Source organism: Pararge aegeria, chromosome 10 (genome assembly GCF_905163445.1).
Source record: "Pararge aegeria chromosome 10, ilParAegt1.1, whole genome shotgun sequence".
NCBI classification, from domain to species: domain Eukaryota; kingdom Metazoa; phylum Arthropoda; class Insecta; order Lepidoptera; family Nymphalidae; genus Pararge; species Pararge aegeria.
Window position 1 is genome coordinate 15,468,977 of NC_053189.1, and position 25,309 is coordinate 15,494,285.

The 25,309-nt window shown below is 34.7% G+C and overlaps 2 protein-coding genes across 23 annotated transcripts in view; both read left to right on the top strand.

The window, feature by feature from the left end:
• The window catches only part of LOC120626775 (protein tramtrack, beta isoform), a 548,009-nt gene that overhangs the window by 378,372 nt on the left and 144,328 nt on the right, over window positions 1-25,309 (top strand). The window contains exon 5 of one of the 22 annotated variants that reach the window (XM_039894509.1): window positions 16,700-16,983. The exons of the other annotated variants lie outside the window; for them this stretch is intronic. Within the exon in view, the coding sequence (XP_039750443.1) occupies window positions 16,700-16,968 (269 nt within the window). The 3' untranslated portion in view covers window positions 16,969-16,983. Of the gene's footprint in view, window positions 1-16,699; window positions 16,984-25,309 lie in introns of those variants that run through there. 22 annotated transcript variants of the gene reach the window in all.
• Window positions 20,228-22,046, top strand: LOC120626779. The gene is made up of 2 exons (XM_039894521.1): window positions 20,228-20,492; window positions 21,495-22,046. Exons 1-2 carry the CDS (start codon window positions 20,249-20,251, stop codon window positions 21,731-21,733), a joined length of 483 nt encoding a protein of 160 aa, XP_039750455.1. The 5' UTR covers window positions 20,228-20,248; the 3' UTR covers window positions 21,734-22,046.

A 25,309-nucleotide genomic window follows, 5' to 3' on the forward strand; every position in this document is an offset into this window, starting at 1 on the left:
CTACCTACCTGTACCTTTCGCTAATAAAACTACTAAATCTTTGCCTCCAAAGGTAGATAATTATGTATTATTCTCGACTAATATTATAAATGACGATGTAAGTTTGTTTGTTACGCTTTTACGTAAAAACTACTTAACCGATCCTCATGAAACTTTCTACACATATTCTTAATATTTCATCTTCAATTCTTAGTCGCGGGCAACAGCTAGTTTAGAATAAATCTAAAAATAGTAGAGGTTTTAATATTTCAAGAAACTATTTCATATCGACCTATATACCCACGATTTCATAGAAAAATAAATATTAAATATTTCTTCTGTAAAACTTCCACAAAATAACTGGTAGAAAACCACACAAATAAAAATGTAAAATTATAGCTTGAAGAAATTTCAGTGTTTTCTTCATTTTTGTTATCTCCATTGTGTACGAACCGAGCGAATCTGACCAGTGTTAAAAATCTGATCGAGCAAAAAAAACCTATTCTAATATAATTTTCTCGAAGTCGAAAGCGAAACCGCCGCGCCGCAGCAATGATTCGCTCGCATTGTCTAAAGGTCGTTTCTAAACGTACCAAATTTTTAGCTTTTGTGGCAGAGCTCGTCTAGGGAAGTACTACCACCATGCTTATTTCCTCCGCTAAGCAGCATTGATGCAATGATGTGTTCCGGTCTGAAGGTCGTGGGTGTCTGTGTAATTACAGACACATGAGGCTTTAAATCTACGTGTTGGTATCAGACACAGGACACAGAGCAACACTTTGCAGAATGTGTTGCTTTCATGCCCTGCGAAGTTTTGCTCTGTTTATAGCCGATGGTTTTCCACTGGCCACTTACTTAGTAGTCTTTGGTGACAGAGCTTCAGAGAACTACCGCTAGTCGTCAAGCAGCATTTCTGAGCTCCAGTCTGAGTGACGGCATGTGTATTATATCCATAATAAAATATTCATTAGCTATCTCAGTACCCATAACACAAGCTACGCTTACTTTGGAGCTAGGTGGCGATGTGTGTATTGTCGTAGTATATTTATTTATTTATTAGTCTAAAGGGCGGGATAGCCGATATAATTACATGCACTTAACACCTACTATCAGAAATGAGGAGATAATCAGAAATGAAGAGATAAACAGAAATGAGGAGATCCGTAGAAGAACTAGAGTTACCGACATAGCTCAGCGAGTCGCGAAGCTAAAATGGCAATGGGCAGGGCACATAGCTCGGAGAACCGGTGGACGTTGGGGTCTTAAGGTACTGGAATGGCGACCCCGCACCGGTATACGCAGCGTTGGTCGGCCCCCAACGAGGTAGACAGATGACATCAGGCGAGTCGCTGGGGGCCGCTGGAGGCAAGCGGCCCAGGACCGTGTATTGTGAAACTCCCTACAAAAGACCTATGTCCAGTAGTGGACGTCGATTGGTTGACATGACGCCCCAGGTTGATGGACACAGGGTTTGTATGAAGTATTCCATGCATGCCCTGATTAATGTTCTACTATTAATATGCTAGGATTTTCCACTTATAATCAAGTGGAGCACATACGTGGTCCTTCCTTTATCCTTATAAGAAATGTATGAACTAAAACTCATATGAATAGCCTTCCATATTTGTTATCTTAACATTTTTTTAATTTTGCAGTTATGTGCGAATTTATTGAGTCAAGCCGCACAGGGCGTGTAATGATCAAAGTCGATGGTTACGTTTTCAGCCGACGGACATGTTTCAGCAAGTACAAGGAGAGGTGGATATGCGCCACACACGTTTTTAGGGGCTGCAAAGCGAGCATTTATACGATTGACAATGAAATCGTTAATATTAATAATAATCATAATCACTAAATATTATTATAGTTAGGTATTTAAATTCAAGATCACTGGACCAATTTTCTGAGATACTTAAGTTAATCGACAGATTAGTCGAGTTTTGTATAAATGCCGTACCCATGACGGGTTAGCTCGATTCAATCTTAGACCGCATCTTTACCTACCATTGCGTAAAATTGCAGCCAAGGGCTCACCCATAGTAGCTTAAAAGAATAATACTGCACTTTTTATAGCACTAAGTATTTGGCTGGTCTTTGAAACATATAGCGCTGTAAGTATAGATATGTATAAGCTGAGGTACCTGAGGAAGTACCTGAAAGAAACTATTACATATTATACGTATTTTCATGACACATACATTTTAATAATTGTTGTGGTAAACTTACCCATATTTTAACTATCTGTGTATACAATTTAAATATTCTTACCTAGTTTTTATTGTAGCGTACATCAAAACTTAGATTTAAAATATATTTTGAACTATCAGGAATGCGGATATCTTTTGATTACTTTGGCCTTATATCGAAGTTTCGTGTCCCTCAGTCAGCGATAGAGAAAACTGTGCTCTGGAGAATCTTTGCGCTCATGATTATTTTTCAGAAATTAGGAGATCCATAGAAAAACCAGAAAGTTGCATATCTAAAGTAACATATCGTTCTGAGAACCGAAACACACTGTTGTCCTAAGTTAATTTAGTGGTGAACCCTCACATACGAATGCAGCATTATTAGATTCCCATTTGGCGGATAGATGACAAACTTTGTTGCACCGATCTGGCAAACACAAGTAGGAACAGGCTATGGTGTGTGGTAATCCCTACCAAAGAACTATGGACAAGCAGTGAACCCATTTCGGATTCGAGGATCGTGACGATTTTGGCCACAGTTGACCGACTCTTGCCACAATACAAGACTCTTGACATAAAAGAGACTGGCCAGTAGTCTGGCTCTTTCCACTAAACAAATTCTGGCCACTGCACAGAGTATTGCCATTGAACATATACTCTTGCCGCTGGATATACTGTCAGACTATGTCAACAAATCAGAATCTAGATACGAGAGATATTCTGGTAACTAAAGATGAAGGTTTGAGTAAAGCCAATTCCGAATTTTTAAAATCTGTAAATAATAAAATTATAGTAAGAGTAAACGTTGATCGCAAACTGACTACTAAAACAACAAAAATAGTGACCTTACATATTTCTAAAAAGTTCTTGTAAATTTATAACATTCCCATTATGTGTGCACAAGCACACATAATGGGAATGTTATTTGTAATAACACGTAGATGAGCAATATAATGTATTTTTTCTTCTTCGAAATATACCTCATTACATCTATCTGTATATAATTATAAGAATAGTTATTATTATAAGATAAGTATTTTTATCTTCTTAATTTGATTAAAAATCGTTACCAACATTATATTTACAATACAATACAATATTAAATCAATAACCAAAATTTTACTTATTACCGTACGAGGAGGGTAAGATTTTCTTCTTATACACGAGTTATTATTGTTAGTAATTGGACCGGCGGGTAACTACGTATCTCGCGACAGGCTTGCGACAGGCGTAAGTCTTGCAATCACTGCTGTCAAACGTCACTTTTGTTTATTTATTGTATGGAAAAGTGACGTTTGACAGCAGTGATTGCAAGATTTATGCCTGTCGCATTGCTGTCGCGAGATACGTACCCTGCCGGTTCGAGGGCGTTTAGCCAACGAGGCTTTTAGTTTGGGTATACCCCCTTAGAAGGGGGAGGGGAGTACCACACAATTTCCTGCCTAAGAGGCGAAGGTATCTCTTAGCGAAACTACCACCACGACAACATGCGGGACAATCATTGGGGACTAGCGATAGAAGAGAAAATGAAATCTAAGTATATATATATTAGGATGATCCAAAAAAAAGGCTCAAAAGTATCTTTTGGGTGTAAAAAAAATCTGTGAAAAGATGAGCCCTTAATATTGATATTAAGATTGTCCTCATCACATTTTTTTAATTCCCATAAGAATTATTTTTTTTTGCTTGTTCTGATTTTTGTACCATTCAAACGACTGATTGACTTATAAATCGCTGAGAATTGAACGCGCTCCTAATATATATTTATGAGGGTGATCCATTTTTTCTATATATATATATATGTATATTTATATATACAAACACGGTATGAAATATACATATATATATCTATATATCTGTGAAGATAGTTCAGATTAGAGATTCGTGTAGAACAGAATAGGAACTAATAATGGTCACTATTTTTGCATTATTTGTTCGATCTACTTAAAGTTACTCATTTAATGAAATTTAAAAAAATACCAACCGTTGTTTTTAATTGTTTTTAAAAATTAGCCAAAGTGTCGCCTTTTATACCTTTCTTACCACTACCCCCCTACCCTACCTACATATCTATCCCCTCCCACCCCATTAGTGCCCTTGATTATATTCAATAGAGGTGAAGTTGATAAGTTTATTTGTTAAGAAGGCTATATATCATCATGCTAAGACTAATAGAAGCATAGCACCAATGAAGAATGTTTCCAATTCAGGGTTTTTTTCCTTTTGAGGCTTTCGCAGCGTGCGTTACGTTAGGTTAGTTTCGATAAAATCAGGTATGACAAAGTTGTTCTCCTTTAAAATTTGTAAAAAAGAAGCGACAACGTATGTCTGTCTTCTAAGGTTGACGCTGACGAAGTCGCGAGGGACCGCTGTGTATTTATTAAATGAGTATACTGGCTGGACTTGCGTAAATTTTTCAACATGAATAATATGTGCGATTTAAGCAATTGAAATATCACTTGCTTCAACGGTGAAGGAAAACATCGTGAGGAAACCTGCATCCTTGGGAGTTCTCGATAATGTTCTCAAAGGTGTGTGGAGTCCACCAATCCTAACCTAACCTAACCTAACAGGTTAGCTTGCTACCATCTTAGACTGCATCATAACTTACCACCCGGTGAGATCAACACATTTATTTGGTATGAAATATTAATACAGTTTATTTGTTTTTCAGTCACGCTTGTAAGAACAAAGAAAGGCAACACGAATATAAAAGTTGGCGACTACACGTTTTATCTGAAGCCGGGATATGCCAAATCGAACAAGAAGAGGTGGTGTTGTACGCAGAACAAATATTGCAGAGCATCGCTGCATATCGTTGACAACAAAATAGTCGCTATTTATAACGAACATAATCATCACAAGAAATAATTACAACCCTTGCCTCACCAGCCCACGATTTTCCCACAGCTGGGCCTGGATCCTCCTTCTGAGGAAAAAGATATAGTAGTTCCACGGTTTACACAAGAGATACGGCTGTTCGACGCTTTTGATCGTGGTAAATGCCGACATCGTCTTGACATTATCGCGTCATGGTCGCGTTCTTTGAATATCCTGAAATTTGCTTTTGTTTTGTTCATACACATACAAAAATAAAATCATTAATTTTATACTCATTCGTATCTTCACCTCTACTGAAGGGTATTATTACTATATTTTGTTAAAATTTTTATCATTATTTTTTTTTTAAACTAGCGGTCTCTCGCGACTTCGTTCGCGTAGAAGTCAACCTTAAAAGATAGACATATGCCGTCGCGGCCTTTTTAATGGAACTTTTCAAGGGGCACAACTTTGTGAAAAAATATTTTATCAAAACTTGAACCGTTTACGATATTCGATATTGGAACACTCTTAATTTTTGCTATGCTCCTATTGGTCTAAGCGTCATGATCTATAGCCACAGGGGGACAAACCACCGGGGAACATCCGGGGAAAGGATATAAATTAATCTTCTCCCACAGCTTTATCAACTCTCAGAGAACTGGCACACAAGTGGAAATAATATTCAAACAATATATGTGTAAACTTCTCCTAGTTCCAGTGATTTAGCAGGTGGGCACGTTAATTATATCCCTCGTCAGGGGATATAATCGGGGGATATAATTTTTATCTCCCGCCCGTGCTAGCGCTGCAGTAGTTCCTGAGACCATCGCGTTCAAGTTAACAAACAAAAACACAATAAACTCTTCAGCTTTATATATTAGTAAAAGAATTATAAGATACGAGTATGAACATTATTGCAACAAACAAATGCGTCATTTTTTTCATCTATTTATTTATTGTTTACATTACAATTTCATAAAGATCACATCTATATATATATATATTTCTTGTGTGCGTGTGTATGTCACTGAACTCCTAAACGGCTGGACCGATTTGAATGAATTTTTTGGTATGCGTTTGTGTGGCACTCTGGATGGTTTAGATTCACAATTCAGCCCGACAGATGGCGCTGGGGTCCGCTAGTAATGATTATATTTTCAAAAGAGAATGTCAATCTAATGTATACGTTTGAAATGGAACCCTGTGAGGGCGCTGTAACCAGGTTGAGAGGTGGACTTATTATTGTCATTATAAAATATTCTCATTTAGAAAGTCGTTTATTTTATAATAAGCTTTCTCCGTAAGCGTATGTTTATACTTTGTTTTTCTTTTGAATGTTCCGGGATTTTGTTGTACATTTAATCATCTGGAAGAAATAAGGTTAAATTATTAGATTGTAAAAGAAAAGTTTGACGACCTAACGTAAATGGTGGGGGCTGTACTTTTATAAATGGCAATAGGAAATTCGGGTATTTATGATTCTGAATTTTCTAGGCCGTAGGCCGGGCTTTTGTGCATGTATGAAGTGCACGCTACTAGGTAACGGCGGGGCGGGGTGTCAAGAATCTCCGAAAAAAACGGCAGCGTTAGTTATCCTCCAACTACCCCAACTGGGCAGACAACATCAAACGTATTTCTGGGAGCCGCTTGAAACAAGCGGCACGGGATTTTTAAAAAAACCTTAATAACAGCGGACGAAGATTGCAGGCGAGTGCTAGTTAGTTTTGGCTATATGTTTATTACAAGTAAGTCATCAATTAAACTGTCACAAAAAAAAATCAGTGAGAACTTTGTTTAAGTCATAAATCTTATTTATTTGTTCAACTCTTTATTTGTGTTACATGAATACATATACAAACATAAAATAAAGAGGTAGAATAATAGAAAGAAGTAGAATACAAGAGGCGGCCTTATCGCTCAATAGCGTTCTTTGCCAGGCAACCTTCGAATTAGGAAAAAGAAGAAGAAGAAGAAGAAACACTTTATTGCACGTATAACATACAGGAAAAGAAACAGTAAGGAGTATACAGTACACAATGTAGACATGCAAAGGCGGCCTTATTGCTGCAAGCAATCTCTTACAGGCAACCTTTGTAGATAGAACTTACAGCAAGAGAACGGGATAGTGCCAAGAGTGTTGATAGATATACATAAATACCAAAATGTAAAGATACAAATACATATATAATTACAAAAGAAAGACGAGAATAGACTGCTGGACGTACAAATTTTTAAAATACATACATGCGAATAACTAGATACCATTACATAAACTAATTTACGCAAATAGATCAATAGTAAATAATATATAAATAAACTAATATATTTAAAAACTAAATATTTAAATACTAAAAACTGATAATCTTCTAGCCGGGGAAAACAAAAAAAAACAAAATACAATTATCGTTTACATCTTTTATATTGCCAATAACATCGTTGGATTTCGATTTTCATGTCTAATGTGTAGTTATAATGAGATATCTTAAATATGCTTGATATATAGGTAATTTTAAACGTTATTTTTCAGCAACCTTTGTCAGTTCGCAGAGAGGAAGAACACTGATACGCTTAGGAGGCTATACATTCTACCACAAGAAGAAATACCAAGGAGTAGATATCAAGAAACGCTGGGTTTGCTCCACCCACTTCTGTAGAGGGTGCCGGGCAGTTATATACACCGTAGATGATACTATAGTTAGCGTTAAAAACGAGCACACGCACCAACCGACATCTAGTCAGCACAAGAATCCATTTTTTGTAAATTAATAAGTTGAAAAACATTAAATATATACGTATAGATGCCTTTTTTATTGAAACAAGCAGATGGCACATGCTAGGTGGGAAACCCTGGCTTATAAACGGAGCTATACTTTGCAGAGCATGCGAGAAACATATCCCAAATTACTGCCCTGTTCATCAATTCTAGGTGCAGGTTTTAAACAAGTGTCTTTAATTACACCGGCAATCATGCTCTTCGGAACGGAACACAGCTTTGACGCAAAAACCTCTAATACTTTCTTTGTCAGAGACCACAGATAATATGTGTCAAAGACAATCTTTATTATTTTTATTGTATCATAGACTTTCAGGCAAAGGTATTAAATTCTGATGTGTTTCCTCAAAAATACAATCTAGGGTTATTCAAGGGGCGGATAAACAAACTCCTTAAAAGCCGGCAACGCATCGGTGGCTCCTCTGATGCTGCAGATGTTTATGGGCGGCGGTGTTCACTTACCATCAGGTGACCCACTTGCTCGTTTGCCCGCTATTAATATATAAAAAAAAAACTTCCTATAATGGCAAAGTGTTGATAGCGCATTGGAAGGAGCTGGACTTCACTTTCGGAGGGCCGTTTTCGAATCCCAGCTCGCCTTTGACTTTTCTAAGTTATGTGCATTTTAACGGTGAAGGAAAACATCGTAAGGGTAGTCACGAGATATACGATTTTATTTGAAGAAGCCTTTTATGAAGAAGCTCGTCCGGGGAAGTTCTGCCGCCAAGCAGCATAGCTGTGAAGAGCAGTCTGAACAGCGTCGTTGCTGGTGTAATCACAGGTACATGACGGTTAACGCCAGGTTGATGGATTGAGAGCTTTTTAGGTGTTTTCCTTGCATGCTCTGTGAAATTCAAAATTCAAAAATTCAAAATGCAAAAATTCCAAATTCAAAAATTCAAAAATTCAAAATTCATTTATTTCAAGTAGGCCTAATACAAGCACTTTTGAAACGTCAAGTCTGTCCGTGTGTAGTGACTCTACCAAACCACTAGACATAACAAATGTTGCTGAGTTTACAAGCTATGGTTGTCCACTAACATCCGTCAATTAGCTTAACCCGCTCAGCGACCCAGTTTCATTTGAAATCCCTTCCTTTTTGAACTAAGGCATAAGAAGAAGAATATAAAATCGCTGTTATTATAGGTTAATGAATAGAATATGTAGTAGAGTTCGTATAGAAAAATATGCGGTAAGCGCAACCTTAAGAGTGTAATTGTTAACAAAGTTCTTTAATATTTTATTTTAAGTTTATACAAATAATATTTTTTTGACTCCTACGTCTTAAACAAACATTTGCCCGCCGACCAGCATTGGGGCAGTGGGGTGGGAGAGTAAGCTTTAAATCCACCATTCCTACGATAGACCCCGAGCCCTGTGCCAAATTGTGGATCAATATGATAATTAATTTATACCTTACTTGAATTTTATAGGAATGTAAAGTTTTTTTTTTTACTATTGTGGTGTAAAAAATAGTAAGTTTACTTTAAAACTTAAGGAGATAAGTGAGATAAAAGTTTGCATTAATAAATAACTATGTTGGCGCCAAGTTTTATTGTACCAATCACTAAACCATACTCCCAGTTCTAAATTATGCCCTAATATGATCAGTTTATAATATAGTGGGTCAAATTATTACGGCTTCCGAACCGAACCCTTTTTTTGCCGCATCGAGTTGACTCACTATAATATACCCTTTAGAATTAATGTTATTGCTATCCTTCTCCCCCTGTCAACTTTTAATAAGGATGGCACTACATTTTTAGAGCTGTCGATTTAATTTATCTCTCTTTTCCAGCGTCGTTTATTACATCCCGAAGAGGCAGGACCTTGATCATGGTCGGAGGGTACACATTCTACCACAAGAAGGAGCTGAAATATAGTAATACTCGTATAAAGAAGAGGTGGCTGTGTTCCACAAACTTCCGATGGGGCTGCAAAGCGGTTGTGTACACCATTGAAGATGTTATAGTGTTTATAAAAAACGTGCATAACCACGACAGAAAGAAGTTTATATTTTGATTTCAACACACCTATGACGCCGATAAGGTGTTATATAGTGATATAACACCTTATAGTGATAAAAAACAGGCCTAACACTAGATTCAATAAAAAGAATTCCATTTAGTATTCATTATAATGAATACGACATGTAAATTTAAATTCATAGATAAACTTGTAGGTAACCTCCAAATACACTTAATATATTGGATAGAAGCAGGCGTTACTTAGCAGAAATCCATGATATATTGTGAAAATTAGGCTTAATTTGCTATACTCCGCGAAAAGCAGGAGAATCTGTATGATGTACGGTGTATTTAAAATATCTTCAAATTTATACTCCTCACCAAACAGATCTTCGGCATCCTCAGGAGATGTTGACTTTACAATGAATAATTGTTTAGTCCGTACTTATCCGCTCTATTGGCGGCCGATTGGCGCAGTGGGCAGGGACCCTGCTTTCTGAGTCCAAGGCCGTGGGATCGATTCCCACAACTGGACAATATTTGTGTAATGAACATGAATGTTTTTCAGTGTCTGGGTGTTTTTCTGTAATATAAGTATTTATGTATGTTATTCATAAAATTATTCAACAGTTGTCTTAGTACCCATAACGCAAGCTACGCTTACTTTGGGACTACGTGGCGATGTGTGTATTGTAGTTAATAGTGTTGTGGCTGTAGATAGAATACTGTAGATTATAAAAGTGTTTTAATTAAACCAGTCTAACCGAGAAGAACCAGCAAGGAACTCGGCGAATATCATGTTATGTGTTTACTACAATATTATTAAATATATGGCTTAAATCACTCGAATTATTTCTCAGAATGTTTGTAAAATAAACTATAAATAAACATTTCTTAAATAAAGTTCAACGGGTACAAACAATGATAATATTTTTGATTTGTCGATATTTCGACCCAGTTACATGGATCGTGGTCACGACGGACCCTATGAAGTATATTTAAGAAATGTTGATTTACCACGAAAATCTTAGTTTCAAATCTTTAATTATAAATAAACAGTTTATAACATAATAAGTAAATAAATTAATTTTTTTTTTTTATTTAACAGAATCATTTTACCCTTCTGAAATTTTCATAGTCATCCGGGCCAGTATCAAGTGGTTGGTATGGAATACCCGAAAATACAGTCAGTTTATAAAATAATGTCATTATATTTTATTTATGTTATTATACTACCTGACATGCCGTGTGGTGGCTGCAGATCAGAATACAGTCGTCACCACCATTCATCTGCCCGTTGGTCTCGAACGTGGCGACTAAGAGAATATAACAGAGAACTCTCAGCACCGTCTTCTGCTATTTCTACCATCTACTGCGACCTCTACTTCTCATCTATTCTCATCTACTCACCAAACAGCGTGTTGATTATTTGCAGAGCCGTTGGGAGAGGCCTTTAGTCCAGCAGCAGTATACTGATAAATTATATTTCATTGTATTCTATGACTATACTTTATTATTTTCAGAGACTAATCAGTCTTCGGTACCAAGTGGGATTCATTTGCTTAAAATTAAAAATTGTTGAACTTTATGGAAAAGATGCAAGCAATGCTTTAGTATAGACAAGCAAATAGTAGATGTTTTGTTTGGCTGCCAGACAGTTTTGGTTTTCTTGGCTTTTGCCTAAAATATTTAAGAATTTTATTTAATTATTATTTTTTGATATTCGATATTTATTATTTTTTGATATTTGATATTTGTGTTTTATTACAATATTAACTTTTTTGTTTACCCAGTTTTTTTAAAATGCGCCAAAACTGTTTTGTGGACAATTCCCAGTTCTTCAGCTACGTTGTAACTACTGATATGCCGATCTTGCTCCACTTTTTCACAAATGGCATCCATTTTAAACGTAATAGGGCGACCAGAGCGAGGAGCAAAACAAAAAAAAAAACATGAAAATAATGAAACATCACACGCCTATAAGAACATTATGGATAACTCTCACGCTGGTTGTTTTCTCGAAAACGCAGTTTGTTTCACCGCTGATCTATCACAGATTTCCTCTCGATGTTTTACTTCACAGTTAAAAGGGATATTTAGTCGCTTAAGTTAAAAAAAACACACCTAACTCAGAAAAGTTAAAGGTGCGTGCCGGGGTTCGAACTCCGTATAACCGCTTTTTAATAATATATTCATACATTTGTTACAGCCATCTTCGTAACGTCAATTAGAGGTAACACAATGATTAATTTAGATGGTTACACGTTCTCATACAAAAAGGACTCTAGGCGACGTAGCGATAATCAAAAGAAGCGTTGGGTATGCTCAAGCCATTTTTGTTTAGGATGCAGAGCTGTTGTATATACTGTAGAAGACGTTATAGTCAGCGTAAAAAATGAACACAATCACGAATATAAACGATATTAATAAAATATGTTTATACAGATAAGAAATAATGAAATTTAAACGTCATATCGTACCATTGCTTAAGCGTAACCGACCAAGCACAAATTTTACGGGAAGAACTGTTATATGTTATTGAAATCATGTACCAAGCAAATGGCTCACCTGATGGTAAGCTGAAAAACATCGTCTATGAACAGAGCAACACTTCAAAGTCAAGCAAGTCAAAGTCAAATATATCTGTATTCAAATAGACACACAGATGGCACTTTTGATGCGTTGATTACGCACAAAATGTGTACGTAGCAGTGAAATAACTAAAGCTAAGAGGGTTCCAAACGCGCCTTGTTCTAAGAAGAAGCCCGCAACAAACTTAACCGGGTGTTCTTTTTGTTATCACCATCTAAGATTGTCATTTGAAAGTTTTTAACACCTCCTGCAACATGCCGAGGCGTAGGCTTCATATTACACCGGCAACCACGGAATACAGCATTGCAACAGTGCTGCTTAGCGGCAGAAATAAGCATGACGATAGTACTTTCCCGGACGAGCTCTATCTCAAAAAGCTCTACTACTACATATCATAAACATCCGGTCAACGGTTGTTCTGAACATGGGTAACAAACAAACAGACAGTCACACTTTCGTATTTATGATATTAGTATAGAAGTATGGTTTTACATAAATACCACAGTCTTCTGTCTCGTTCACTCCTTTATATACCCGTTATATTATGAGATTTAAAAATATTAAAAATCGGAATTTAAAATTTTCTTAAATATAAACCGTGCTGAGTAAAAAAAATTATAAATACAGAAGATTTTCACAGATAAATTTGAATAGAAATAGAAAATAGAAAAACTATATTGCTACACAACACAATAGGAAAATATAAGGAAAACTGTAATTGTACTTAGTGCTAGGGTGCAAAGGCGGCCTAATCACTAAAATTATCTTTTAAAGGCAACCTGAGCGTACGAAGCCGATAAAAAAGTGGAAAGTGGATGACTTAAATGCTGTTAAATAAATATATGTAACATAATATTATGTTAATATTTTAGCAGGACAAATATATGATACAAAAATATATTTAAAAATACATAATAATGTAGAATTTGTTTTTTGTCGGTTGCGCTAAGTCGGTGTTAATTGCAGTCGTTATGGTGAACTGATTTTGTTAAAAAATATCATAATTTATTTGTTGTTCGGTACTTAATACAGTAAATAATGCTATAACTCATAAACAAATGAGTGTTTATGCGTTATAGCATTATTTACTGTTTCCAATTATGAATGAATGAATGAATGAATACACTTTTATTGTACACCACATAAACATAACAAATTAAAAGTAAAAATTTAACAAAAGGTATACAATTTGGCGGCCTTATCGCTACATACTTTGACGGCCGAGTGGCGCAGTGGGCAGCGACCCTACTTTCTAAGTCCAAGGCCGTGGGTTCGATTCCCACAACTGGAGAGTGTTTGTGTGATGAACATGAATGTTTTTCAGTGTCTGGGTGTTTATCTGTATATTATAAGTATTTATGTGTATTATATTCATAAAAAAATAATTATCAGCTATCTCAGTACCCATAACACAAGCTACGCTTACTTTGGGGCTAGATGGCGATGTGTGTATTGTCGTAGTAGTAATTTATATTTAAAGCGATAAGGCCGCCAAATTTAATACCTAATTAAACTAAATTTAATTATTTTCGTTTGTGTTATCAATTTTAATGACTGAGGCAGATTTAATCGCTAACATGAGGTAATAATTGTTAAAACTCATCTGACCATAATGACCCACTGGTCATTATTTATCGGACGATGATTATGATGTTGCTGATGCTGTTCATCAGCAAAAAGTACCTGCAAAGCAAGCGCTAACAAAAAAGTTTGTAAGAGAGTATATCAAACTTCATTTGAAAACGACGATTTCATAACTTGAAATCCCTTGAAGCAATCGGGTTTACCTGGTAAATGATTTTATTTTAATTACCGGCGCTTATCACAATCGATTCCAGCAATCATCACGTCAACCCTTTATCGGCCCTTTAAACCACGTGGGTCGGTGGACTACACACCTCTGAGAACATTATGTCGAACTCACAGGCATGCCGGTTTCCTTACGATGTTTTCCTTCACCGTTAAAGAAAGTGATATTTTAATTACTTAAAACGCACATAACTTAGAAAAGTGAGAGGTGCGTGCTGGGATTCGAACTCGGCCCCCGGAAAGTAAGGTGGAGCTCGTACCCAATGCGCTATCACCGCTTCAATACCAGCAGTATTATTTTGATATTGTTCAAGTTCTTGTTTCAGAATTCTTTATTTTAATGATAACAAAATATTATCATTAAAATAAAGATGTTATCGTTGTTTTAGTTTTAGCTAGAAAATTACAAAAAATAAATGACGTTTTCAAAATAATGTATTTGTTTTCACCTTGCGTTACGTTCTCCTTTCTTTATGTTTGTATAATTGGGTACAAGGTGTCGTCAATTTAGTAATACAAAATAATTTATCGTGGAAAATTGACAGCCGCTTTAATCTATCCTGTTTACAGCAACTCTAAGCAGTTTCAATGTAATTGAAGTTTTCTGCATTCAGAAATGTGGAAGTAGCTGGTAAAATTAAGTTCCTACACGCTCGAATATTTTTCTCTGCTCCATGAAACAACGGCAGTTGATTTAATTAATACCGCCATCGCACTGCGCCGCTTACACCTGATATAGGACCCTTCTTTGCACTAAACTTTTTTTTCTCACTTCTCACTTAAAAACTATTGCATACATCAGTAGATATTTGGAACTAGGAACAGAAAATAAACCAAAATCCTATGACACCTGAAATAAGTTTATTAACTATTTCAGTTAGATATAGGTTTTAATATATACATTTAATTATAGATTTCTTCGTTTATAAAAGCTATATATGGGTTTATATGAATCTTAAAAAACTTTATTATTTTTATTATATGCAATAGTCCACTGGGTCTAGGGTCACTGTTCTATGCTGAAAAACAATTCACAGTTTAGAAAAAAGAAATAATTAAAAAAAAATTACTTTCAGAAACACATCTCTACACCATCGGGCCTTCAGTTAGAGGGTACCCCATAATAACCCTTGGTGGGTTTAGGTATTCCAGGAGGTATACGTCGGCCAATTGCGAGTCGCCGAAGGTCCGCTGGCGATGTTCTACGCACCACAGTTTAAAATGCAAAGCATATCTGTACACCGTATATGATACCGTGGCGGTAGTCGGTGAAAAACATAACCATAAACCGATTGTATGAAATGTAAATACGAAAAAATGATCATAACTTTTGATTAATATTGATACCACAGAATGCAGAACGTACGGAACCCTCATTCAGACAGTGCATTGTGTCCAGAAACACTGTGCGCCCCGCGCACATCTCATTTCTCACCCGAGGAAAGTTGCTAGTTCGCAAACTTTTCGCGTTTTCCCCATTTTATGGTAAAGGTTTCGAACATTAGGGGTAAAACAATTACTGTCAACTGCTAAATGGAATGAAGTGACTAACTGCCTGTTCGAGAAACAATACTAAAATGGAGTAATTTTTTGATGCTTCAATATTAGTCGTGTTCACGGATTCTGTATGTTCGTAATTATGTGGTTGATACTGTCTTTCGTGCTCTGTTCGCTGCGGCTATTCCAGCTCAATTTGACCTTTCTGATTCGTACAGGGTTGATGGCAAGAGGTCAGAGGAATGACTTCCGTGGTCAACGGGCCCAGCCATTGTGTTTTTGCCACATTGCCAGAGAAGATTTTTTGTATCAAGTAAAAAAATACTACCGTAAGATGTAGGTACATTATAATACCATTAATTCTAGTCTACTTTAAACTGTGATGCAATCCTAACTAATCCAACCTAATAAAAATCAGTTTATTTACTTCTATATTTTTAATCTGTAACTTAGGTATATATAATATAACTATTAAACGATATTAAATTACCTTCTTATTAAAATAACTTAGTTAGAAATACCAAAAAACGCATTAATTACCAACATTATTACATAAAAATAATCCGTACACAGATTCTATCATAAGCGGTTATCTTTCTTACTCATTCTCTCTCAATCTATTTTTTAATAAGTGCGAGAAAAAATTTGCATTAAGGTTGTCAGAAGCGATTGTCACTCTTACTCTTTCTCTTTTTATCCGTTGATATATTATGCGAGAGACGACGGGTTATGCGTAAAATGGCGGGTGCTATAAATTTGACATGTCTGTGTGTATCTGTGGGTCTATGTGTGTCTGGCTAGGCTGAACCGATTTTGTTTTGTTTTTTATGTTCGAAATGTGGTTAAGTCGGCAATGTTGATGAAAATCAGTGCAAGATTGCTTCCGCCACAAAGCACGGGTTACATATTTTTCACAACCAGCTCGATATGGGTATCAAATGAAGGAGCTTGACTAGTAGAATGATATACGCGACATTAAGAGTCGGGGGTTTTTTAAAGAGACATTTTTGACATTCAAGATCAAAGAGTTAATGCTGAAAATGGTGCTTAATATATTTTGGGATTTCTTTCAGTAATACCTATTTACGAGATGACAACATCAACTCGTGGACAACCTATGCTATCGGTAGACGGATATCGATTTTCCAAAAGGACGTTAAACAAACAGAGACGCCAACGAAACGCAACAGGTACTAAGGAAAGATGGCGGTGTACATCACACGAAAGTATGAAATGCAAAGCTTTTTTGTACACAATCGATAATAAGATTGTTTTCATAGATAATAATCATATACATCCTTCGAAACCGCACCGTATTGTCAATTCGAAGGAGGCAATTTAGTTATTATTATATTTCTCACTGAAGTAGCCTCGTATTTAGTAGTACTTATTTACACTTATTTAAGTATTTATATTAAAGTTTTTATTGCATTTTAAGGCATGCATTATGAGTGTATTATTTATTATATACAAGAATTATTTGTGTGTTAATTTTCCCGCCGTTTCTGTATATGCTAAACTTGATCTGTGTTACAGTATTTTTATAAAGTGAGTAAATAATTAAACTTTTCATATTCATGACAGACATGACATGGAGTTGGTGGGTATTTTGATACAAATACGACTGCATTGTCGATGCACCTCAGTCTTACATGGACTCGAACGATACAAAGGTACCTCCCGGTGTCTTAGTCGTTTAACATGTGGTATTACGTTATTATAAAGTTTATGATTTTTTTTTTTATTTTAAGAGTGTCTGTTTTATTTCTGAATTTGAGTATTTTATGCTAAATGAAACAAGGCAGTAAAAAGAGGTTCTAAGCTCAGAATCCTTAAATATTTTTAAATGTCGTCTTAAAAAGTTTTATTTGTCCAATAGCCACTAATGAACGTATATAAAGTGTAATATTTATTATTCCTATATTTCTATGTTATTATAATATTTTAGTTTGTATTCATATTTATATATTACGCTGCTACCCTCTGCTACCTTAAATTATTTTCCACAAGGGCTGTATGGAAGAGATTGCTGTAACAATAAGACCGCCTTTGCATACCAATATTTGTTGACATTTATTGTCATTTGTGTATTTGTTGTCTTTGATGTTGTTTCTTTTTTTGGTATCTATCAAGTTCATATATGTCATCACTTTATCACTTTAAGTTCTTTCACATTTATTTCGAGCCAGCGAACTAAAACACAGTTGTCAGGTCCTGGTAGACAGCTTCGGAAAGTGCGAATTGAATTCAATCGTGCATACATTCACAGGGAAGATAAGAAAATGATTAGACATTGATTGATTGTAAATTTTTGGCTACTTGTGTTACTGCGAAGTGTTTTTTTTTCACTATGCTTTTTTTAAGTTGACACTTTAAAAATATTTTTTATTTTGCCGTCGTAAGTTAACGATTATTAAAATTTAAATTTAAAAAAAATGGGGGAACGTGATTGAGGGCAAGGAAGAGACGTCCGAGACAGGCTTTTGCGGGACAAAAAGAATCAAAGGTGGGGACTTATAAAAAGGTAAGAGACGGCCATGGATAGAGAAGGTTGGATAAAGCTATACCTACCGACAAGAGCTATTAATTTAAGGATGAAAAAAATGGAACAGGGTTGTAGGTATGTTATATATAGAGAACAGCGTCTACGCCCAGCTGTGTGGCATTATTAAGGATGTTAATAACGATATGATTATGCAATTATATTTTCTTTTATTTAAAATGTAATGATAGTTCTGGTGTCTCTTATTAAGATTGAATATATTTTGTAACACGCCCAATAAAATTAAATTTTTTAAATAAAAACACTACCCACGATTTTGCTTATTTTTTTACTTAGCTTGAATTTTATTTATATCTCGAAGTAACAGAGCAACGAATTGACGTTACATCTGATTAATATATCCATACTTCATTATACATGGATTCATAGAATATAACTTTTTATATGTAGGTATATAAAAAAATTCATGTTTAATTAATAAATAATAATTGTCTGAGAAAATATAATGAAGAAGAAGAAGAAGAAAAAGAGGAGCAGAAAGAGCCTTCTTCTTTCCCAAAAACTATGGCTAAAGGTAGTCTAGAAGACTTACACTTTTTCAATAAGTAAGTAACCAAGCGTGTAATGCATTTTCTTAAAAAAATAAGAGGTCTAAAGAGTTTCTTCTAGACGAAATTTTTTATTCTATTCTATGCGTGGAATTAGTATTATAAGCTTATAAGCAAGATTTCTTTTAAGATTCAATAAAATATATGTATGTATAATTGCTTCCGTTTTCATATGCACCTCATTATACCTGATAAAAAAATAAAAATTGAAATGAAATAAAATAGAAAGAAAGAAAGAAAGAAATGTCCCAGTCTTATTCCTTATAGACGACCGATTGGCGCAGTTTGCAGCAACCCTGCTTTCTGAGCCCAGGGCCGTGGGTTCGATTTTGATTTTGTGTGATGAGCATTAATGTTTGTCAGTGTCTGGGTGTTAATATGTATACTCTAAGTATTTATGTATATTATTCATAAAAAAAATATTCATCAGTCGTCTTAGTACCCTACGCTTACTTTGGGGCTAGATGGCGGTGTGTGTATTGTGGTGGTAGGTATTTACTTATTTATTTATTCCAATGTAATCACGTAGGTACCTATCAGCTCTTAGACAGAAAACAGAAAAATGTATTGATAATAAATGCGCATACACTAAGTACGTCTATTTTCATAAAGATGAAAGTCAGGGCTCCTGTGTACTAGAAAAAAATCCCTTCATATATTACTATTTTCTTCCAGAAATCTTTCTCCGTCCACGCTACACACCTTTGGAACTTACTACCAGAACATATTAGACACTGCCGATCGGTGCACTCTTTTAAACACAATGTAAAGGAGCATTATCTATCGTTGTCATAGTATATTTATCACTGTTTACTTATTATAGATATATATTTATATTTATATTATATAAATATTTATTATATTATTTTTATGTATTTTGTATATATATAGTATATTCGAATGTTATTGTATTAGTATGTAGAATTTTGTTATTATTTAGATATATTAAATATACTTAGTAGTTATGAAATATATTGTACCTTTATTTGACCTATACCACAATTAAACCTTCTTACTCACATCCTGGGGTAGCTGGAAGAGATCTCTTATAGAGATAAGCTTTCCTTTGTACACTTCATGTATCTTATGTTCACAATCACAATTTAAGGTACATAAATAATAAAATAAATAAATAAATAAAAAAATTGAGTATAAAATGACGAAGCTGATGTTTTTAGGGGACTGGTTAGCAAAAGCTTTCACTTTTTGTGATAATCCCTCTGAAACCAGTTCAGCATTTTTAAAAACTAGCCTGGACAAAAGACATTTTATTCAAAATTACCGAGTTTTTTATTTATAAGTAAAATGCTAAATTTAGAAATTTCATTTAATAGTTCACTAATTTTATTATTTTTTTGCTTTTAGCGAAGGTTAGTTGTCTACCGATTCAAATGGATCTCAAACACCAGCTCCAAATTGCTTAAATTTCTAAATTTAGAAATTTCATTTAATAGTACACTAATTCTATTTATTTTTTGCTTTTAGCGAAGGTTAGTTGTCTACCGATTCAAATGGATCTCAAACACCAGCTCCAAATTGCTAAAATGAAACTAAAATATTTACTAATAATGGAGAGAGCTAAGCAAGTATATTCTGGAGTGGGATTTAATAAACGAGGACTTCTAGACAGTGAAAAGAAAGTAATTATGAAAAATGCAAGTATTCAGGTACTTTTGCTGGAGGAAGATGATTGTCAAGTATTTTTAGAGAGAGCTACTTTAGAAAATAAAACATGGTTCCATACTTTGAAAATAGGTACAAAGTTTCATAATTGTGTTGAATGTTTTAAAGAGCTTCGAAAAGTTATGTCAAGACGCGTGGCTGAAAAAAGAGTAAAAAGAACTCCAAAATTCTGTGTTGAATGTAATAGAGTAATGTGCACTTATTGTTTCACTAAAATACATCCGATTGAAAAAAAAAAGTAGCTCATCTGGTCTTGTTTGTGCGGGAAAAATGCCTCATCTAGGCACGAAAGGCAATCTAAACTAATATAATATAATATTTAACTTTGCATGGAATATACTTTTGGTCTTTAAATTTATATATATCGATTTTCACTAGTCAACTCTATATGCGTTGCCTAACTTGTCTATGATTCTTGCCACAAGGTGTAGTATATGGCCATCTTTAACGATTGTCTACTAAGCTTTTGGCAAAAGTGGTTATTGTGCTATTAATCATACGGTGTCAGCAATGTTACCTATTTACGAGAAAGTCTATGTGACCATCTACGATAACGTCTGTTTGACGTTTATCCAATATTTTTCATTTTTCGTATTTATTTGAAATTACTAAAAAATTAAAACTAAATTATATTTTTTTCATTTGTCAAGTGTCACTTTGAGTTGCCTAAACATTACGCATCGCTCAATCGGTGTCGTAACTAAGATGGCGGCAAACGTCGTTAGTAATCATCTGAGAGTTGACGAAACGTTTGTTTTTCCTACGCATCACCCAAATCACGAGGCGGCCGTTTTAATCGTTTCCTAGGTTCATTGAAAACGGGATTTTCTGTATAAATAGCGCTGACTATGCCTTTTTCAGATTTTCTTGCTGCTTTGAATTTAATTCAATTGTGTGTTAATTTCGTTACCGTGTGAAAAATAAAGCGATTTAAAATTCACTGAAATGTAGTTAAGGTTCTGTTTCATTTCGAAGTCTCATTATTCATGTTAAAGTCTCTATACAATATGTCTGTCTGTTTAAAAAATATTTTGTTTCATGTCTATGTTAACTAATTTATGCTTTTTTTTTTAGAAATACCTCCTTATGAATATGTGACTTCGTTCCGTGGAAATCCCCTTATCTCATTAGGAGGATATAGATATTCGAAAGTTATAGATAAAAGAAGAAAGAACGTCGTAAAACATAAATGGCGTTGCTCCAACCAGGGATTCATAAAATGTGCAGCATATTTATATACGATTGAAGACGAGGTGGTTTTATTACGTGGAGACCATAACCATCCTCCTTCGAAGCAAATCTGGAAATCTTAGTCTTCTGTCTTTATTTAAATATACAAATTAATAAGAAAACCATTTATTTTTTATCTGTAGTGTATTAACAATCTCCGTGCATGATATCTATCTGTTGGCCTGTTGCTGCGTGAAAGAAAAATAATGAAACACATTATCGTATTCATCAGACACATTTATACAAAGAGAAACAAGAGATAAAATATAAATAATAAAAACTTAGTTTAGGTGTGCAAAGGCGGTCTTATCGCTGATGTGATCTCTTCCAGATAACCTATGGCGAAAGTAGATGTTATAAGTAACGGGTTGGTCCTGCAATAAAAATTCAACAATCTATTGTCTATTTTTTAAATACATAAATAAATATATACTACGACAATACACAATGGCCATCTAGCCCCAAAGTAATCATAGCTTGTGTTATGGGTACTAAGAGGACTGATGGATATTTTTATGAACAATAGACATAAATGAAAAAAAAAATTGAACTTGGAGGTATCAGAAGTAACATAGGATACTTTTTATTAAATAAATATATATTTTTTACGAAAGTAAAAAAATTGTTTGTCAAAAATATAATCTATGACTATAGGTGTCGACTATGTAGCAGTACGCTGCGTCCGGAAATTACGCGGGCGAAGCCGCAGGGCATATCTAGTATACACATGTATAGATGAACACCCAGGCACTGAAAAACATTCATCACACAAACATTGTCCAGTTGTGGGAATCCACGGCCGTGGATTCAGAAAGCAGGGTCGCTGCTCAATGCGCCAGTCGGCCGTCAAACGTCACAAGTTAGAGTCCCTAAACAAAACAAAATCCATTATTTATTACGTTTTCTGTTATTTCAGAAGCAATATTTTACTACTCAAGAACAGGCAGTAGGAGAATACAAATAGGCAACTACAGTTTTCGTCCACAGCCCCCTAGGCGGGATAACCAGTTGAAGAGAAGGTGGTTGTGTGCCACCCACAGCTGGAATGGATGCAAAGCTTTGGTCATAACGATTGATGACGTCATCGTCGCTCTGCGTAACCAGCATAATCATTGACATTTTTATGCGTATTGAATAGGTCTCGACATAACAAGAGTATAGCTACTCCAATACGGATTGGTGGGGTTCAAAGACTTCAGTCACAAGTTAGTGATAATAACCGGGACTTCACATGTTCTCCGAGGCACGGTGGCTGACACCGCCAATTTCTTAACTCGGGTTGGTACCTACCTAAGAATTTTCATCTTTTATAGAAAAACAGTGAGGAGAGATGCGGGGAGATTTTTGACACCCTCTTTGGCACAGTAGTGAGCGCTGTAGTCTTATAAACGGTAGGTCTCGGATTCGTTTCCCGGTAAGGAAAAATTCGTAACACATTTCTTGATAGAAAAACCTACTATATAAAAGCTACTATACAAAGTCTGGCCCAATCTGGGAATCGAAGATGCTAACCGTCAGATCAGCGAAGTTTTAAGGTAGTTGAATCAATCCTTCAAAATTACTATTCTGTCCAATAACTTAATATCCTTTAAGGCTAACTATAAAGTAAGGTAACTGAAATGTTTACAGTAGATGAAAAAAAATTGCACAGTCAGTTTATAGTGTGCGCAAATATTTTGATCGTCACAGTAAAAAGGCCTTGTATTAATCGCTTTACAATAGCAAATCATGTACTTCCAACGGTCAAAAGTCCTTGCTGAAGAATTCAGATACATTTGAGCTTTACTGCAATGAGGTTAAGATCTATTTTTCTCTGCAGTTCATGTATTTCAATACTCGAAAATGACAGATCGGTTGCCAGTGTTCAAATCTTACAAGACCGAAAGTTCAAACCGATCATATCAGTTCGCTTGGTACACCAAGCGAACTGATATTTTACAGTCTTCGTAGATAGACTGTTAGGGACAAAACCAGAATTTATGTCAAAGTTGTTAATTATTATTAACTACTATACTTAACTTACTTAAGATATACTATACTTAAGTACTAAGTAAGATGTATTATTTTTTTATTTAGACTTAATCGTAGTTATTATGATATTATTATATATGGTTATTATTAAAATATAATATTGTTGTTTCAAAATACAGTCAAAATATTTGCTTTTCTGAAATATGGAATATATATTTTACTATAGTATATGTATGTCACGTTGATGGTAATGGCACTGTCTGTATTTGCAACGATTTAAAGGTAATTTTATGTTACAGGTAACTGATTGACTTAAGGTAAGAAATATTATTACATATACTAACGTAAAAAATTTAATATAATACAGATAGGAAAGGAAAAGTAAACAAAGAATGGATATTACCAAAATACGTTTTTTCTTAAATTATTCCATATTAATAACGGTCAAAGCACGACTGAAATATGGAAGGAAGAAAAAAATATGTTAATAAAATTTTTGGAAATTAATAAACGAAATTATGTACCAAATTGTGTTTTATACCGTGTTCAATAAATAATGTTTTAGCTTTTAAGGCAATGCATAATGTATAATGCAAGTAGTACATTTAACTAGATTACTTTTCAGCACAAAAGCATAACTTAGCTCAAGGGGAAACAAGAAACTTCAAGACGAATTATTTGTCCTCATTATACTATATGTCAGATTTTTCGAAGAAGTCTATGTTTGAAAAACTACTTTAGGTGATTTTTATTACAGAACAATAAACAAGAATTGATTTACAGAACAATCGCAATACATAATGTCAAATATGGTTATAGATATAATGGGAAAGCCTGTTGTATAGTTGGGGAGTAAAAGAAGATGGCACTGGTCAAGTCATAAGGCCAGAGGATGTATAACTACGGTTGATGATGTTTGAAGGAATAATGAATAACTTACAGTAACTTTCGTCGCTATTATCAAACCTCGCCTTCAGCTTGAGCTAAACACCTTACGTCTGTTTTTGTTCAAGCAGTTTGGCACTTTTGGATCACAACAAATAAAATAAAAAGCAATAAAGGACCAAACCCATTTTTTTTTAAATCCGTTATAACTTATACACTGGAGGTGTTTAACTTATTTAGGAGAATATGAATATTTTTTTCATGTATAGCTTATTAGATACTTAAATAAGGACTAAAATATTAAGCTTAATTTGCTATAATCCGCGAAAAGGAAGAAAATCTGTACGGTGTGGTTTATAACTATCTTTAAACAGATCTTCCGCAATGTGGACCACATTTTGCTCCGACACCGGAGCATGCTCAAAAGCTGGACTTTACTTTAAGCTTTTTACTCATACTGTTAGTAATTGTGAAATCCGTGTGATGTGAGGACTAAAGACTGAAGGAATTATAAACTGCACCGATTCCCCTGCGTTTATTTAAGCTTATTTTTAATTGTATATGATGGAATTCTGCAAAGAGGCGTTGCTTATGCCCAACACCATAAAGACTTTATTTTTAATTATATTAATAATAAGATTAATGTTGTATATTGTATGTATATGTATATTGTAATCAGGTAAATCCCTTACTCCAAGAGCCCGCTCGACGTTAACATTTACTCATGTGTTTGCTTTTTGTTCAGCTCAGACTTTTCAAAATAACTAGTTATGATTAAATGATTAATAAATTTTGCAGATGAC